The following is a 17,917-nucleotide window of genomic DNA, read 5'->3' on the forward strand; positions in this document are numbered from 1 at the left end:
GTTAACGAGCCGGAGGGATAACGCTGGGAGCTGAGAATAGGGAGCGTGCAGTTTTATTCTTGCCCCGGCAATTATGCGCTACGCATGTGGCCACAGCGTTTAACTCATGGTACCCTCAGTTTCTCTGCTTGACAAATAGTGACTCACGCGTTCTGCGCGGGGAGCCAGTGCAGCGCTAGAATTCCTGCTTGCGAAATCGCCTTAAATCTTTTGGAGAGAAGCGTTAATGGTTGCAGGGTAAGGCCAGCAGTGCCGCGGGCGGGATGCGGGTGCGGACACGTATCATTACCCAGCTGCCCGGCCGCACGGCGTTGCCTCCCATCTGCATTTTCCAGCCCGCTGGAACACGAGCGGGAGGCGGCGGGAGCCGGGCGGCCGCGCTCCCCCGGGGCTCCGGCGGCGAGGGGCGGCGGGAGCCCCGCGCGGTGCGGCCGGGCCCGCCAAGAGTTAACGGCGGCTCCCCCGGGGCCGCGCCGCCGCCTCCCCACCCCGGCGCTGCATTATTATTATTATTTCTCCCCCCTTCCCTCGCCTTCCAGTTTTGGCAGGGGATTAAAGCAGCTCCCCCCTGTGGCAGCAGTGACCCAGAAACGAGTTTGATTCACGGAGTCCTTCCTCCATAACAAGTACAAACGTCAGTCAGAGGGAATCTGTGTGTGAGAGAGAGTGTGTGTGCGTGTGTGTGTGGCGCAGCGAGCCGCTCTCCGTGCCCGCTGCCCGGCGCCGCGCCGAACTCATGCGGCGGCCCCGAGCCCTCCGCGCAGGGGGAGCCCGGCCGCGCCGCTCGCCCTCGCCGCCGCCGCGCCGCCGCCAGCAGGTAACCGTGCCCGCCGCAGCGCCAGCCGCGGAGCCGCCAGCACAGCCATATTTGATGGGGTTTTTTTGTCGCTCCGGAGGCGGCGGGAGAGCAGTTTCGTGCCGAAGGTCGCTGCCTAGTGGAAATAAGATAGTACGTCATTAACATGGCGCCAAGAGCCGCGCCGCTCGGTACGGGGCGAGGGGAGGCGGCCGAGTTGCGGCTCCGCTATCCCACAAGCAACTTGTGCGGGGCTGTGGCGGGCGGAGGCGGGAGGGGAGGCAGCGCTGCCGCCCGGCGCGACCGGCCGGTGCCGGCTCCCTTTTTGTTCCGCTGCGGGTGAGCGGGCACCGCGCAGCTGCCCAGGTGCGGCGGCCAAGTGAGCCCCGGTGTGCCGTGCCGTGCCGTGCCGTTCTGCGCTTTGCCTCGCCGTGCCGCCGGCCCTGCGCCCCAGGCGTCGCTGCAGGCTGCGCCGCGGGGGCAGCGCCGGGTATCGCCCGCCGCGGAAAGTAGGAAGCGTTGGAGCAACTTGGTAGCCAGATGGCAATGGCAGAGCGCAAGTCTTGCTCGGATACTGATGTGTAGGAAGGGGGTGGGGGAGAGTCATGGCCACTGTGTGTCACCGTGTTACCCAGATGCCCACGAGACCCGTCGCCTCTCGCCGCGGGCGGGGAGCGGTGTGCGTGGGAGAGGAGGTGTTCGGTGCGGGGGAGCAGCTTTGTTTCCCCCCTTTGCCCCCCCAGTCGCACTTGGATTTGGCTTGTGGGGGGGGGCGGGGGGGGGAATGCTTGGAAAGCATAAAAACTGCTCATCAGTGAAATTAAACAGAAGTTGCCTTTCGGAGCGGGAGAGCCGTAGCCGGTCTGCTTCCCGCTTGATGGGCGCCGGTGGGCGCTCCGCTGGAGGCGCGGAGCGCCGGGCTGTCAGAGCTGGCCCTGTCCCCCCAGACGGGTGCGCGGTGTCTCCTGCTGGAGAGAACTTGCCCCAGCCCCGAAGTGCACGTGTTCGAGAGTGGGAAAAGGCGGGGAAATGCGTGCGGCGCTGCCGGCCCCAGCGGAGCGCGGGGCGGCATCGGGGCAGCGGCCGGCAGGTGCACGGAGACCCCGCCGCGCCCGGCCCCCGCCCCGGCTGCGGGAGGTGGAGCGGGAGCGGCCCGGGGGGCGCGCAGAGAACTTGGGCAGGACGCGGGGGGACGCGGCCCCCTCCCGCCGCTGGCTCCCGGCGCAGGCCGAGGGGCGAATCCGCGTGGCCGGGCCGGAGTTTGTGGGCGAGGGAGCGGAAAGGCGGCCGGCGGTGTTGGGGCGCGAACGCAACATCACGGGGGGAGCGCGGGGAGCGGCGGCGAACGCCCCAACTTGCTCGGGCGGCGGTCAGGGCAGCACCGCGGTTTGGCTCTTGCCCCGGTGCCTGGCGAGCGGGACGGAGCGGGGCTGCGGCATTTCAGTGTAACGGGCCGCTCTCCCTGGGGAGGTGAGTGCGGCTCCAGCCATCATTCCACTTGTTCCTCTTAGACAAAGCCACCCTGCCCGGCCCTGGGCTCGCGTAGTCGCCAGCTCCCAGGAGAATTTTGGTGGTGTTCGGGGTTTTTTTTTTTTTTTTTTTTTTTTTTTATTATTTGCTTTTCCCTTCCCGTTCGCGCCCGCCCGTTGGATCCCGATAGGATGATTTTGGGAAGGGTGGAGGCAAAGGGTGTTTGTTTGTTTGCACCGCCTGCTGGTTGGTTTCCTGTGACAAGAGGTGATAACACAGTTTCCAGAACTGTCTGGGAGTGGGAGGAGAGACGGACAGAGAAAATGAGCTCGTCTCCGAGCTGCCGCTCGATCCGCCGTCCCGTCCACCCCCTCCGTGGCAGCGTGGCCACGGGGGCGGGCGGGGAAGGTGCCGTGGCCGTTTTCGGCAGTGACAGCGCTTTGAGCGAGAGGCGGCGGAGCCGGGGGCACCAAGTTTGATTTGCAGCCGTGGCCGAGCGGATTGGTGCGGCCGGCGGCGGGGAGGAGCGGGAGCCGGCAGGGAGGAGAAGGAGGGGGCGAGCCGGGCTGCTTCTCATGGAAGCCGGCAGCCGTGCAGCTGGCCGGGAAGGTGCCACCCCCGCGGGGGAGGTGTAGCCCGGCGGCGCCCGGCCAGGAGGCTGCTCCGTGACCTCAGCCGGCCGTGCCCCGGCGGCTCCGGGGTCGGCGCCGCTGCCGCCAGCTTCCATCTCGGAGCCGAGATGGGATCGCTGCGGGAGGAGGATGAGGACGAGGAGAGCCGCCCTGAGCGGCACCCGGCCGGGCTGGAGCCGGCGGTCGGCGTGAGTGCCGCTTTGGAAGTGACTCCCGAAGCCTCGGCTCCTCTCAGGCTGCGGGAGGCGGCTCCGAGCCCGCAGCCGTGGGCGCGGCGCGGCGGCCGGGGCTCAGCGCACCTGCGAGCAGCGCCTGCCGCCGGCCAACTTCTCCTGCCGGCTGCTCAGCTGATCGCCTTATTCTGAGAAAGTTTATTAGGGTCACCGGCAGGTGAGAGCCGGGGCATCCTGAGATCTGTCAGCCCCCACCCCTTCCCAGTGAAACAGGCCGTGGAAGTATTAAAAATTCCAGCAGGATTTAGTGACACATCTTAGTTGACGTTTTAATGTCAAAGGCTGAAGATGCTTTTATGCCAGCCCCATTTTTTAGAGAAAGATTTAGCTGTTATTTGGAATAATTTCCTTTTTAAGCAGGTGCTGTCTTTTAAGTAAGTCAGAAGCTGCCCACACTTGCAAACCTAAAACCCTCATTAAAGTTATGCCAAAATATGCTTGTTATGATTCTATTTCTAAAGGTTTCTCACACTCAGTGGGATATTGTTGAAACAGCAAGGATTGTATGTTTTAGTGGCAGGATTTTCCCTCTGGCTTCAGATACCACTTGCTCCCTGGTTTTGAGCTGTGTTTAATACATATGTTTAAAATAAAATAATAATAATCAACTCCCCTTTCCTCTCACAGCTGCAGATTTCCCTTCCAGCTTCTCTGGTTTCATTCCCAATTCACAGAACCTAGGAAAAAAAAAAAAACAACCAAAACAAACTTGTGTTTTCTCAAATGATTTATCCATGTGTTTAGTTCTGCTGCTTCATGCTCCTTTTTTCATCTGGAGATGACCAAGCTGATACCATTTCCTAGGTGGAAGAGATGAGCTGCAGTGGGTGCAGATTGGGTTGCATTAATTCTTGGCACCCAGTTTATGCATTGCTTGAGATTTTGGATGGTCAGTTTCACTCACTCCCACAGTTTGGGAAAATTTGCTGCTACTGCTCAGGTAGTAAGTTAATATTATGAGCTGGCTTGCACAGGTGCATAAATGAACACGTGAATTCATGAGAAGTGTTGGGTTGATATGGCCAAATTGTGCTTTTCTCATGTATTGATAAATTTTGAATAGGTGTGCTGAATTTGGTAGAAATATTCGCTGTGGAGAACACTGTTGGCCTTGTTTGCCAAGTATTTCTTTGTTTCATGAGACTTGGAGGATATTTTTCCTCCTGATTTAAGGTCTGTGACTCTTTGCACTGTGGACAGTGCTCCATAATTGAATTTAAAAGTTTTAGCTGGATTTTAATAATACACCTTATTTCTGATGCGCTTTTTTTTTTTTTTTTTTTTTTTTTTTTTTTTTTTTTTAATTTTGTTTTAGGTCTAGAGTAGAAGTGAAAAAGAAAGCTTCTTGTGATGTCAGGTGTCAGTGAAGAAGGGGTGATGTTATAAATAAGCTATTTAAAAAGAGCCCAATAATAGAAGCCAAATGTCTCCATTTTCTATCCATTTTATTAAGCTGTGTCACATTTCACTTCCATTTGTACAATAGGTGTTCTGAAGCAATTTCTTGTGTACTAGAGATAATTAGGTCTTAGTTTCATTGCATTAGTGGGTTACTTTCAGGAAAAGCCAGTTTTTCAGTTTGTCTTCAGGGTGTACATCTGTCATAACTCTGCTTTCTTCCCATTCTGTCTCTGCAGCTGTTCAGTGCAGTTTGTTACAGTGACACCCGTTAACATGGTTACAGTTAATTGTCTGTCAGAGTTTGAATTATACACTCTTCTACCCAGGGGTTTATGCAGCCCTTGAAAATACTTCAGTAAGAATTGTGCTGTGGAAAACCTTTGACCTGAGGATGTAGATTTTCCCATGTATAATTTTTTTTCACAATCTGGTTCTGTTTAGCTATTTGCATAACAAGGACTGGCACACTTTACATCTTTCTCTTTGATTGCTTCTTTACTTGAGGTCAAACTGAGTGAAGAACTATGTGGGGTTCTTAACTGTGCACGTGGTATGTGGCACATGGGTGTATGTGTTCTTGCGGTAGTGTCTGGATTTCTGCTCTTTGCAGTTTTTACACTCTTACCAGTGCAACTCCTGGGATTCTGGTGGGGGAGAAAAAAGGAGAGGTCTTGACATCACTGTCCAGTGGGGTCTTTGGGTTTTGTAAGTAATTTATCTCTTGGAGAGGTAAGGATGGAGTAGCACAGTAACGAATACTGCTAAAAATAGTGAATTTGCTGTGCTGTGTCAGGTTGCTGAGTCTAACCCATTGCACTGCATCTGTCATTAAATACTGGGTAGTGGACAGCAATGTCTGTATGCCTACTTGCATCTAGTTATTTGTATAGATTGAGATGTTTGTTGCTCAGCTCCACAAGGATATGTAAATTCAAATGCTATTGTGTGGCCTGACATTGATTATACTGGATTATTGTGTAGTCATTTCATTTGCACAGCATTTACAAGTTTTTTGAAAAAGGCTTCCCATGCTCTCCAAAGTACAGAAGTCAGTTTCAGGTGGTGTAATTTTGCCTTCAAAAACAATTTGAGCAAAGGCACCATGGAAGTCCAGAGTTGCATTCTTATGTTTAAAGTTTGTATCTAATCATTGAGCAAAACCCAGAGCTTAACTTCCAGAGCAAGCACGATTAAAAAGGCTGGAAAAGCGCGTAGTGATGTGTTTCTGTAAAACAGAGCAGCACCTTCAGCCTCTGGAGCAGCACAATAGGGCGTGTTGTAAGCTGGGCTTGGCCTCACCTGTGCTGCCCTGGTGTGGCCAGCTCCTGTAAGGATGACTGGGCACTAAAAAGGCATGGTCTGTGTCCCCTTGGTGCCATTCATCATGGTGGTGTGATTGCACAGAGTGCTCTTGGATGCTTTGCTGCCCATGGAATTGGAGTAACATTGCCAGCAGAATGGTGGCTGTTTCCAAAAGCTTTGTTTGGCTGAAGGCTGGCATTAGCCTGAGCCCAGTTTGGTTCCTCCCCAATAAATTAGTGAATGTTGTACTGGAGCACTCAGGAGAAAACATGATCAGCATGCTGTGTGTAGGTCTAACTGATTTCTGAAAGGATTGTTTTAACAAAAAGAAACAAATTGTCTTTCGAGGAAATGAAACTGAAAGTTTACATACAAAAGTTGCTGAGTTATTAAGAATTCCCAGGAGTCGCTGGAAACTGACAGAGTGTGGCTTGGTGAGGCAGCCTTTGTTAGCTTAGGGTTGTTGGACTGCAGCAGCTTTTGAAGTGCTGGGCTTTCCCTTTAGGTGAACAGTGTGTTGGACAATGCCCTTTTGGTGTAGTGCAAGAATTTGGGAAAAACAGGTGTAGAAATGTTTGATGGAAGATGCAGGGTTCACCCACAAGCACTGCTTGGCTGTCCTCTCTTCAGAGCGTCATTCGTTGTGCAAGGGGGTTTGGGAGCTCATTCTGTGGCCTGGATGGGTGCAGTGCATTTTTGTGGGTACTTCAGGGCTGGACAGCAATTATGTGATTGCAGGCACTTAGGAACTGAGCTCAGTCATCTGGGTGTCTCTTCCTGCCTTGCAAGTGTTGCAGGCTGGGGTGCATAGCTTTTACTCCTGGTATTAAAGCTGGCCTCAAATATTTTGCTGGTTTTGTGCTTACATGGGAATTCTCTTTGCTTACAGGCATAGTGATCGTAGTGTCTGCCTGCTGGAACAGGGCAAAAACTTGCAGTATCAGTCTGCATCTAACCCTCACCATCCCTAACCCTGTTTTTAATGTGCCCTTTTTAGCATGTTTCTTGTGTGACTTTGAGTCACCCACCACCTGACAGAAAGCAGTAGCATTTCAGTCTGCATGGTCGTAAGTCTCACTTGCTGTTCCAGTGTTATCTCTAGAACGTGTGTTCTGATCTATGAATATGAACATCTGGTGGCAGCAGTTTAAAATTATTTTAGAGGTTGAGAAAAGCTGTTCTTCTAATGACTAAGGTTCCAGGGGGTTAATCTTACGAGGTTTGGGTCTTGCTCTAAGAATCCAAATGCTGTTTTTTTCATCTGTGAATTAGCTCCCTGTAAACTCAGGCTAGGTTCGAAGATGGGCAAATGAGATCTCTAAGTTTTAACTTTTTTTTTTTTTTTTTTTTTTTTTTTTTTTTTTTTCCCCCACATGGACCTATAAAACAATCTCCCAGGAGCTTCATCAAATGGGATATTTCTTTTAATGTTACAATTGAGAACACAGGCTTTTCAGTGTGGCCAGCTTCAGATGCCTGACTAGAGAGGACAAGGAAATTAGCTGCCTTATCTAATACTCTGTGCTCAGGAAAGTGGCTTCTGCTGTGGCTTATTTCCTGAAAAACTCTGGAGAGTGCTTAAACTGGGAGGTGTGATTACCACTCTTTCCTTTAAACAGCAACCAAAAAGAGATGTTGGGTTTGTTTTTTAAAGACACGTGGTAGGAGCAAGAAGGTTCCATCTCTTTCCTTATTTTTTTTGAATTTGTAAAAGTGTGTTAGGAGAAGATCAACTCAAAATGCACATGTCCAGAAAGATGTGAAGGAGCAGAATTACAAATTTTCTTGTTTGTTGCAAGTTCACAGGTGTGTCTTAGTGTACATACATTCTGTTGTTTTGCTTAACAGTGTATTATGGTTTTCAGACCGTGTGGGAAGTAAAACAAGAAGTGAACCAGAAATATACAAATTACACTTCTGAGATAGGACAATTTTCCTGTATTTTCTTCCAAGTTTTCTTTATTGTGTTTATGGGGGATTTTTGCTAAGTGAATATCTTCCTTTACATTGCTGTTATGAATATGTGATCTAATAGAAAAAGTACCTTACAGATAGATAGTCATCCCCCTAATTTTGGCCTTGTAAGAACTAATTGATTTTTCAGTTCTGTCTTAGCCTGTTTTGGATCTGAATATTGGCTTTCTGTCTTTCTAAGTGACTGTATAGGAACTTGGCTCTGGAACTCTTAAATTTATACCAAATCTGTATTCAGTGGGTTTTGATGGTCCTGCCTGGTCTGGGTATTTATCCACTGGCAGCATTTCCATCTCTCATAGACACAAAGTTCTGGCCTGCTTCAAAGCAACTTTTGGAGAGAATTCTTCTAGCCCTGTAAGAGGCTGCCATTGATGATTCTTTATTCTCTGGCATCAGACGCTGTATGTGAACTTTTACTCTATGAAGTGGTGACAGAAGGTCTTGGTGATGTGAACCATTCAGCTTCTCTTTAGTGAGCAAAGTTTGCAGTTCAAAACTATTACATGTTTCAATGACAGGTGTATTAAATCCCACTCTGAAAAGTCAGTCTGTGGGAGGGAGGCTTCCCCCCAACTCTGTTTGCAGGTGTAATATGAAAAAGGAGACAGTCCTGCAATGCTCATGCTCTTAGAAATGTATTAAGTTCTCTGGAAGCAGAGATTTTTGTGCTGTAATGTAAATAGTGTCAGGCTTTGTTAGGTTTTTTGGGTTTTCTTATTTTGGGAATCAGGGTTGTAAAAGTTGAAGGCATTATTGAAGTTCTTAAAGTGAGCTGTGTTTTCAGTGAACGAAGTTTGAAGCAGTTAATTCTTACACTGAAGGACCAATGCAAAGAGTTTTGTTGAGAGGGTTTGAGGAACTCTGAACTCAGATGGAAATAAGGTTAGATTTTCTGCACTTAGCTAGAAGCAAGGGAATATTTTGGCATCTGATCTCCAAATCAGAGGAGGTAGCAGAGGTGCAGAGGTAGGTATGAGGGATTTGCTGCCATCAGAGTGCCCAGACCTTGTTGATACCACGATTGATATGTGGTAAGCAAAGACTCAGGGGTTTTGATGTGCATCTAGAGTCCTTGTCAGTTTAATTTATGATGGATATGCCTTTCTGGACTTGCCTTGTCATGTTTTTGCCTGTTCTTCAACTTGCACTTTTTAATAGCTTTTTACATGTAAATACTGACTAGCTATTTACAGCTTCCTTGTTTTTACTGAATCTGGCTTCATTCCACAGGGAATACACATGAAAATGTCAGTGCCCTGAGACAGCACTTTAAAAGATTTGGAACTTTTGGCCTTTTTATCTCAGCCCCACGTGCCCATGAATTTGTATTGGTAGAAATCTGTCAGTTTGGAGGAGCCTCTGAATAATCATCTGAATAATCTTATTCCCAAAGAACAGTTAGTGTTAGGCATGGCTCTAGAAATGTGCCTGCAGGAGGAAGTAACTCTCTCATCTTAGAGGGTGGTGCTTTCCAGGGCATAGATGATGCATGTTTAGTTAATCTGGGAAAACTGGGCTTGCTACTGCTGATGTTTTGCTTTTTATGTGTAAGTGGATGACTTTAATCTGCGATTTCGTAAATCTGGCGCTTTAAACAGGAACAAAATTGCTCCAAAAATATATTAGCCAAAGTAAATATTTACACAAGCAGTAAAAACGTTATTGTATTGCGAATCTAGTGGCAGAATAGGCAGGGGAAGTTAAGCACATTGGCTGCGGATGTTTAGTGATTTTAACGCCTCTCAGGACAAAACACGGCTTTTTGGTGGGGGGAAAGCATTGGTGGGACTGTCATCACCACTCTCCAGTGCTGTTCACCTGCTCATAGGATAACAGCCTAATTAAGCACCCTTGAGAGGTTCACTGTTCATCTTTCAGCTGCTGTTGGAGTTGTTTGTTTTCCTTTGTGTGCTGTAAATGCTCGCATGCCATCAGAAGCACAAGCTGCCGAGTGTGTGTCATTACCTGGGGTTAAGTGCTGTCTCATTGCTTCCCAGGCTGCCTGCTGTTTCCCGGGGAGATCATGAAACGACATCGGCTTCCTAGCAGCAGTGAGGACTCTGACGACAATGGCAGTAAGTGCTCCTTTGGTGTAGAGTGCAGGAGGTTATGAGTTGGAAAACGTGTTCTAATGCAGTGCTTCACGTGCCAGAGGCATTCTGCATGTTGGTTCAACTGGTAGCAATGTGTGTTGTGAGGATCTGGTTTTGAGCTCAGTCATTCTGAGCACAGGTGGACGGTAGGTCCAGGATCCCCCCATGGAACTGACATGTGGTTTTAGAGAATGAGATAAAACAAGAGCTAAACTAAAACATGTAGTTTTGGAGAATAAGATAAAACAAGATATTTTAATTTTACCAATTAAAATATGAAGCAGTTAATCTTGGAATTGAAGTTCTGAAATAGATACAATTGATTGATTGACCTGTTGCCGATTACAGCGCTTGTTTGTAATGTCATTTGCTATAGAAATACATACTATATAAACCTTCTATCAAACTTTAAAAATTCTCTACAAATTCATGTCCCACAAAAAGTCAGTGGTCATCTTTGAAATCTTGGCAAGCAGCATAGTTTAATCATTATAAAGACAGAGTGAGCATGGAGACATCTGCTGATATTGCCCACAGAAGTTTGCATAAGGATTTTAAATTTGCTTCAGTCTTCTCACACCCTCTTACACAGTGGGCAAGTATAGTGCCTAAGCAGAAAAGAATAACAGAGCATAAAAGTTGTTCCTCACTGCATTTGAAGATTTTCTTTGAGGAATTGCTTACAAGAATTTGAATTCAGCAAATCACTAGTTTGGATACATAACTTATTTGTGGTTTTTAACAGTCCCTGTATTGCTGTAACTAGCACACACTGTGGTATCTCTCTTTGTCTTGTGTTTGGATTCCAGTGACTGATAATCTTTCATTTAAAGAGAAAAAACAAGGGGTGGTGGGGAGAGACAAAATACCAGTTTGGGGAATGTGCCAAGGTGTCTCATTTCCCAAATGAGCAAGTAGATTGCACTTGACAATACTGCAGCTTAGCCAGTTGTCAGGGAGGTTTTTGTGGTTTTGGTTTGATCTATCTGGATGCACATCTTCAAACCTGGGGTTTTTCTGTAAAATTTCAGTCTGAAAATGATTGGGGTGGTTTCCTAGGTGCTTTTGAAAGCTTCGCTCTGAGAACTTAACCCTGTGGTAAGCTGTGGTCCCACGTAGGTGGCTGCTTCACCTGCATGCATTTCTTAGGTGTGTCTGTGCTGCCTGGGACCTGCTCAGGTATGGCCAAAGCTGCCTCTTTAAACAACCCTAGACAAACTGTTGCTGAAATGAAGTAGTAAAGGTGAAAGGATTAGAGATGGTAAGAACTAGCAGGCTGATTAGGAGTTAATCCAAATAAGGATTGTGCAAAATCTGTTAGAGGTGAGGAATTTGGCTTGGTTTTGGAGAGCTACCTGCAGTTGGGGGATTTTGGAAGAAGAAACCCCAAACAAATCAGACGTGTTTTTATTACTTAGGAGTTTAGTTGGGATTATTAAAATTGAAGTCTGTGTACTTCCTTAAAGGTGATGTGTACTTCCCAGAAACAAAGCTGTGTTTTTATTTGTAAGATAAACAAGTAGAGGCAAACATGTCTTCCATTAGAATTTAGCTTTAGCCTTTTTTCATTCCCTAGCAACTTCATAAAATAGTGTTTCGTATTATTAATCTTTATTTTCACTATCTTAGCTGTTTTTTTAAGCCTTTGATCTCTTCATGTGCCTTGTGTAACAGCTTGTACCAAATAAAATATAAAGCAATTAATCTTGGAATTGAAGTTCTGAAATAGATACAATTGACTGACCTGTTGCTGATTACAGTGCTTGTTTGTAATGCCATTTGATGTATGGCTATTTGGAGTAGAGTTATCAACTTAGTGGATTATATTTTCCACAGTATCTGTTCTATAGATCATGATATAAGAAAATGAGTTTGGAAAAGAGAAGGAAACCTCTTGCCCTTTTATGATCTGTCTATTTTAAAGCCTGGTTATTGCAAATAACTTCGCTGAATAAATTGCATGGCAAAGGTAGTGAGATTTTAAAAGTGTTTTCAAGTATTATTTGAAATACGTCCCGTTTCCTTTGCATTACACTTGTTCTTTTTTTTTTTTTTTTTTGCCTCTTGTTACTGGGTGAATTCAGATATAGGTTCCTGCATATTCATTCTGTTACTATATACATGTTCAGAAAGATCAAGGGTTATTAATCAGAAGCCCAGATAATGTTTAATGTGGGGTCAGCACTTCCAAGGCTTTTTGTCATTCAGACTTCCCTGAAAAGAATGACTGACTTAGCTTAGGTCCTTTCCTCTTTTCCTGTTACAGGAGATACCAGTGGTTCCTTGCAACTATGTTTGAATGTCAAGGGTGTCCCCTTACAGGTTTCACCTTCACAGGATCTCTCTTGCCTTCGGTAGAATTACTGATTACTCTTCACTATGTTTGTTTCTGTATTCTTACTTTGCCAGTAGTATCCCTGATCCACTGTACTTACAATAGTCTTAGAAGGGTAAGCAAGCTTCCCCCTCAACAAAATATAAAAATTTTTGTTGATATTTTGTGGTCTGTATTGAAGGCTTCAAGCTTTTCACTAGCTGTTTTTCTTTCTCACAGTTTCCAGAGGCTGGCAACAATTACGTTTGACTATGCTGAGTGTTTCAAACAGACATCATCTAACTGGAAAACTGCAATTTTAATCAATTCCTGGTTGGAATCCTATTGGCAAACACCTGCTTCCCTTTCACTCAGTGGTGCCTCTTGAACCTCCAGTGGGCTTGTTGCTTCGTTATGAGCTCTGTGGTCTTTGAGCTTAGGGCTCAGCCTTGCTCTCCCTCGTTCCTAAGTGAGGATTGTGCCTCCAGCTGCTGCAGTTCTGCAGCTGATTTTGCATACCATGCTTTACTAGGCTGTGATCTCAGGTTCATCATGAGGGTCACTGAGGAAATGTGTTTGGGCTAAGCTGAATGATGGTGGTTTATTGGGCTAGGCTCCAGCATGTAGGCTTGTGCAACCTGGAAAATATTTTGGCATGAAAAAAATTTACATTTTATTCTCTTGAGGTCAGGATCCTGAATAATCCTTTACGTTATTGGAATGTAATAGTAATGATGCCACTAATAATGGAATTTATTAAAAAAAAAAAAAGCTGTTTTTCATTGGATCACTGAACTGAATCAGTTTCCTTGGTAGTCACAAGGAAACAAAGCTCATACCCAAGTGCTAAAAATATATTATTCTGGAGATACAGTAGTTCTTCAGAGGGAGGAAAACGGTGCTCTCATTTTGTGAGATGAAAGAAGGGAGAATGGCTTTCATTTAGGGGTGAAATACAGCAGAGAAGAAAGCTTAACAACATGGCTGCAGTCCTGGAGTATATCCAGGTATTTACTGATTCATGTAAGATATTTTAGTGTGGGTGTTTATGTGTTTTTTGCAGAATTTTGAAGACTTGCAGCTTAAAGTCAGCACCCTTGCTTTCCTCATCACTTCCTCTTTGCCCTCAGACTTTATTCTTTTCATAAAGCTGAGCTCCCAAAAGTATTTATTTCATGTACTTCAACCTAACTACTAGAACTTTAAGCTGTGTCCCCTTAGAATCAAAATTCTAAATCCTCATTTCAACACAAAGCCAAAATAGCATATCTGAAGCACTGGGCAGGAGGTGTCAGTGCCAGTTTTGCCTGGCAGTTCTGAAGCGAGTCCCTGGATATCTGAGTGTGTTCTCAGGGATTTCATTTTCTGAAATTAGAGGTCACTTTTGAACATCTTACCCATGAAATATAATTGAATGAAAAATGACTGCAGGCATTGCTCTGGATTTTGAACTTTTGTCTAAATACAGAGCAATGGTGGTAAGAGAGGAGGCTTGGGGAAGTGCCTTAGAGTTTTTGCTCCTGAAAGCTTTTCTTCTTTGGTCACCTGGCAGAGCTTGTTTGTTTCTGTGGCCTTCCAGATAGTGTAGCAGAGCAACTATAATGGGCAGTCATATTAGCCAGGCCCATCATAAAAGCCTTGTGATGTACATGCTGCATTCTTCAAAGCGTGTAGAAAGGAAATTGGTAATGTTCACCTCAAATCCATTACGCTCCTGTTTTCTCGTGGCTGGCTTTGATAGTTTTTAAGCAAATTTTGTTACACTGTATCTCAGTTTGCTCCTCTGTTGCTAAACCTTCTCTTTATGGTTTGGGGTCTCACTCTAATTAAATATAAGATAGTGAAGCTGTTTTAGCTTTTCTGCTCAGTGTTTGACACCTGGCTTTTTAGCCTTGTTGGTCTGTAAATCTGCAAAGGTGGTTTGTGCTGAATATTCCATATGCTGTTTCCTGGTGAGATCAGGTTGTGCAGTGGAGGAGTTCCCATTTATAGCTTCAAGGCATTCCTTTTTGCATAAATTGGTTTGACATGTGGACAGCTTGTTCTTGAGAAAGGTCTGAAACTCATGGACATTTGTATAAGGGATATTGTGTGAAATCCAGGCACTCCTTGGTGTCCAAGAGAGTTTGTGTGCTGTTTTCCATGAGCAAGGAATTCAAAGCATGATTTTATTCAGACTTTGCTTGTTTTTTCATTTATTCTTGGAAGGGTTATCAATTTATCATACTCCTACATGCAGAGTGTCCGAGAGAAGAACTGAAGACACTTGCAGATGAAAAATACTTCCAAGATTTACAGAGTTTCACGTGAGTTCTGAGAAATGAAAGATTTAATACCTGTGGATTATGGAATAGAGTTCTGTAATTTAGGCAGACCCTTATTCTATCATTGCTAAACAAATGTTATTTTAAAGTTAAACGAATTTTGCCAATATCCATTGCACTGACTGAATGACGAGGATCTTAGATTTAGAAAGGGCTTTGAATCCCAGTGGATTCCTGTAGTGTTTGAGATGGATCCCAGGGTGCCTTCACAAAGGTTACTGACTACATAACCTTGGGGGTGTGTGTCATTTACTGTAGAATTGCAGCCGCTGCTGGCCTGAAATGTGGTGATTGCATGTGCAGAGCTTTCTGAAAAGGAAGCGAGGAAGGTTTTTTTGTTTTTTGTTTGAACCTACCAGGAGGTAAAGGATGGTGACTGAACAACAGAATGTAATGTAGTTACAGTGCTCAGAATTTGGGCAAAGCAGCAAGAGTAGTGGTCACTATGTGCCTTTGAAAAAGGGTTGGTGAGTGATGGCAGATAGTAAGAACAAGCATCTTACCTGAAGGTTAATCTGAGAGTGGGGCAGAGTGGCTTGTGGTGAAGTTGCTGGAGCAGTCTGGAAGAGTGATTTGAAAGGCTTATCTTGCCTGATTGGGTATCACATCTGAGGAAGGGACTTCCCGTAATGATCACCATCATTTGACAGCAAAAAAGAATTGACAGGAGGAAAAGTACCAGGAAAACCACAGCTCTGGACACGAGGAGAGCAGGTCACAAAGCTGCTCAAGGAATTAGTAAATAAAGTCCCCTGGGAAAATGTTTTTGCAGGTGCTGGGGTCCATCAGTGCTTGTCGATTTTTAAACACTGCCTCCTAAGGGCATGGGAGCAGGCAATTCTGAAATGTTGCCAGTCAAGCAGGCAAGGCAGAAGGCTGGCTGGGCTGAACAGGGATGTCCTCTTGGATGTAAGCCAAAAAAGGAAGGTGCATTCCCAGTACAACAAGGTCAGGTGACATGGGAAGGACACAGAGGTGCTGCTTGCCACTATAGGGAGAAATTCATGTGGCCAAAGCTCACGTGGAGTTGAAGGTGGCCAGAAATGTGGGAAGACAATAAGGAGTTTTGTTAAATACATTAATGACAAAAGGCACTATTGAAATAGCATCAGCCTGTTACAGGATGAGGATGGTCACCTCACAAACAGGGACAATGGACGTGGACAAGGCAGAGGTGTTTAATGCGTTCTTTGCCCCTGTCTTCAACGCTGATGATGGATCAAGGGGCTCTCAGTGCCCTGAGCTGAAGGATCATGACGGTGAGAATCGTCAACTCGAAGTCGACCCGGAACTTGTGCAGGATCTGTTGCTGCAGCTGGATCCCTACAAATCCATAGGGCCTGATGGGATTCATCACAGAATCCTCAAGGAGCTAGCTGATGTCACTGAAAAACATTTATTGATGATTTTTGAACGGTTTCAGGAATCCTGACACATCCCAGCTGACTGGAAGCTGGTAAATGTCGTCACAACTTTCAAGAAGTGCGAGAAGGAAGATCCCAGAAACTACAGTTCTGTCAGTGTCACTTCAGTGCCTAATCATGGAAAAGATTAATTTAATCATGGTAAAATAATGGAAAAGATTATTTGGGGAGGTATTGAAAAACAGCTGTAGGATAACACAACCAGCATTGGTCACAGCCAGCACAGCTTTGTGAGGGGAAAGTCCTGCTTGCTGAATCCTTCTGCAACAGGGTGACCTACTTGGTTGATCTAGGAAAGCCAGTAAATGCAATCTTTTTGGACCTGAGCAATACTTTGGATACTGTCTCTCATAAGATCCTTCTGGACAAGATGTCCAACACACAGCTGAACAACTTTGTTACATGATGGGTGAGCCACTGGCTCATGGGTTGGGCACGAAGCTTTATAGGGAATGGGGTGACATCAGCTGGTGTCTAGGCTCTGCAGGGCTCCATCCTCGCTCTGTGCCCTTCAATGTCTTCCTAAATGACCTGGACATGGAACTGGAAGGAATGCTAAGTAAACGTGCTCAGGACACTTCACTGGGAGGTGCTGTCAATTCCCTTGAGGACAAAGAGGCACTGAAAGACCTCAGCAAATAAGAGAGATGAGCAATCCCCAACCATATGAAGGACAATAAGGACAAGTGTAGGATTCTGCACCTCAGGTGGGGCAACCCTGGATGTACAGACAGACTGGGAAATAAGAGGCTGGAAAGCAGTGCCATAAAAAGGGACCTGGGGGTCCTGGCCGATGGAAAGTTGAATGTGAGTCAGCAGTGCCCTGGCAGCCAGGAGGGCAACTGTGTCCTGAGGGACATCAGGCACAGCATTGCCAGCTGGGCAAGGGAGGGGATTGTCCTGCTCTGTTCTGCACTGGGGCGGCCTCACCTCGAGTGCTGGGGGCAGTTTGGGGTGCCACAATATATAAAAGGCATGAAGCCATTAGAAGCAATCCAGAGAAGGGCCACAAGGATGTTGAAGGGTCTGGAGGGGAAGCCATCTGAGGAGTGGCTGAGGGCACTTGGTCTGTTCAGCCTGGAGAAGAGGAGAGTGAGGAGAGACATTGTGGTCTTCAACATTCTTGTGAGGAGAAGCAGAGGGCCAGGTACAGATCTCTTCCCTCTCATGACCAGGGACAGGACTCAAGGAAATGGCATGAAGTGAACCAGGGAGGGTTAGGTTGTACATCAGGAAAAGGCTCTTCACCCAGAGGGTGGCTGAGCACTGGAACAGGCTCCCCCGGGAAGTGGTCACAGCACCAAGCTGACAGAGTTCACGAAGCATTTGAACAATGCTCTCAGGCTCATGGTGTGACTCCTGGGACTGGTCCTGTGCAGCGCCAGGAGTTGGACTCCATGATCCTGGATGGGTCCCTTCCAGCTCAGCACATTCTGTGATACCATGATTCATTTTTGGAGAGGCACATTAATTTTTCTCTACAAGACTGCTAGATTGAGTACACCTAAGTACACTGGACTTTAAAGGCCTTGACAAACATCATGTTATCAGCCTATGAATGGGTGGTGCTCAAATTGACTTTGATAACTGGTAATAAACTTGAGTTAAAAGTGTTGTGGTAAAACATGGCTACCATAGGAATTGGTCTGGAGCTCGAGTGGCACTTGGGTCTTGTGCTGAAAAACAAGATGATGTCTAGGAATTCCTGACTGTTATGAGAATGACATGTGCCTGTGCGTGGTTATGTGTGTGTGTTCTGTGAGATGATAAAACTCAAATACTACTGAGGAAAGGGATGACAGGTGGCAACTTGTGTTAAAGTGCTGTGGCAGGGAGCTGCAGGGATGGTTCATTATGTGTGTCAGAGACTGAGCACTTGTGCTGTCGTGTTGTAAAGCACTGCAGAGATCATATGGATCCACGCATTGTTCAGCAGCTGCAACTGGGGAGT

At 46.4% G+C, this 17,917-nt stretch overlaps 1 protein-coding gene across 9 annotated transcripts in view; it reads left to right on the forward strand.

Moving 5' to 3' along the window:
- Positions 1-276: 276 nt before the first annotated feature.
- Positions 277-17,917, forward strand: part of JADE1 (jade family PHD finger 1) — a 44,313-nt gene continuing 26,672 nt past the window's right edge. Inside the window, exons 1-2 of one of the 9 annotated variants that reach the window (XM_041482311.1) lie at positions 277-634; positions 9,809-9,886. In XM_041482311.1, coding sequence (XP_041338245.1) covers positions 9,835-9,886 — 52 coding nt within the window. In that variant the 5' untranslated portion in view covers positions 277-634; positions 9,809-9,834. The other 8 variants (XM_041482309.1, XM_041482310.1, XM_041482312.1 and 5 more) reach the window with 8 other exon arrangements.

Source organism: Pyrgilauda ruficollis, unplaced genomic scaffold (assembly GCF_017590135.1).
Source record: "Pyrgilauda ruficollis isolate IOZ18807 unplaced genomic scaffold, ASM1759013v1 scaffold58, whole genome shotgun sequence".
NCBI classification, from domain to species: domain Eukaryota; kingdom Metazoa; phylum Chordata; class Aves; order Passeriformes; family Passeridae; genus Pyrgilauda; species Pyrgilauda ruficollis.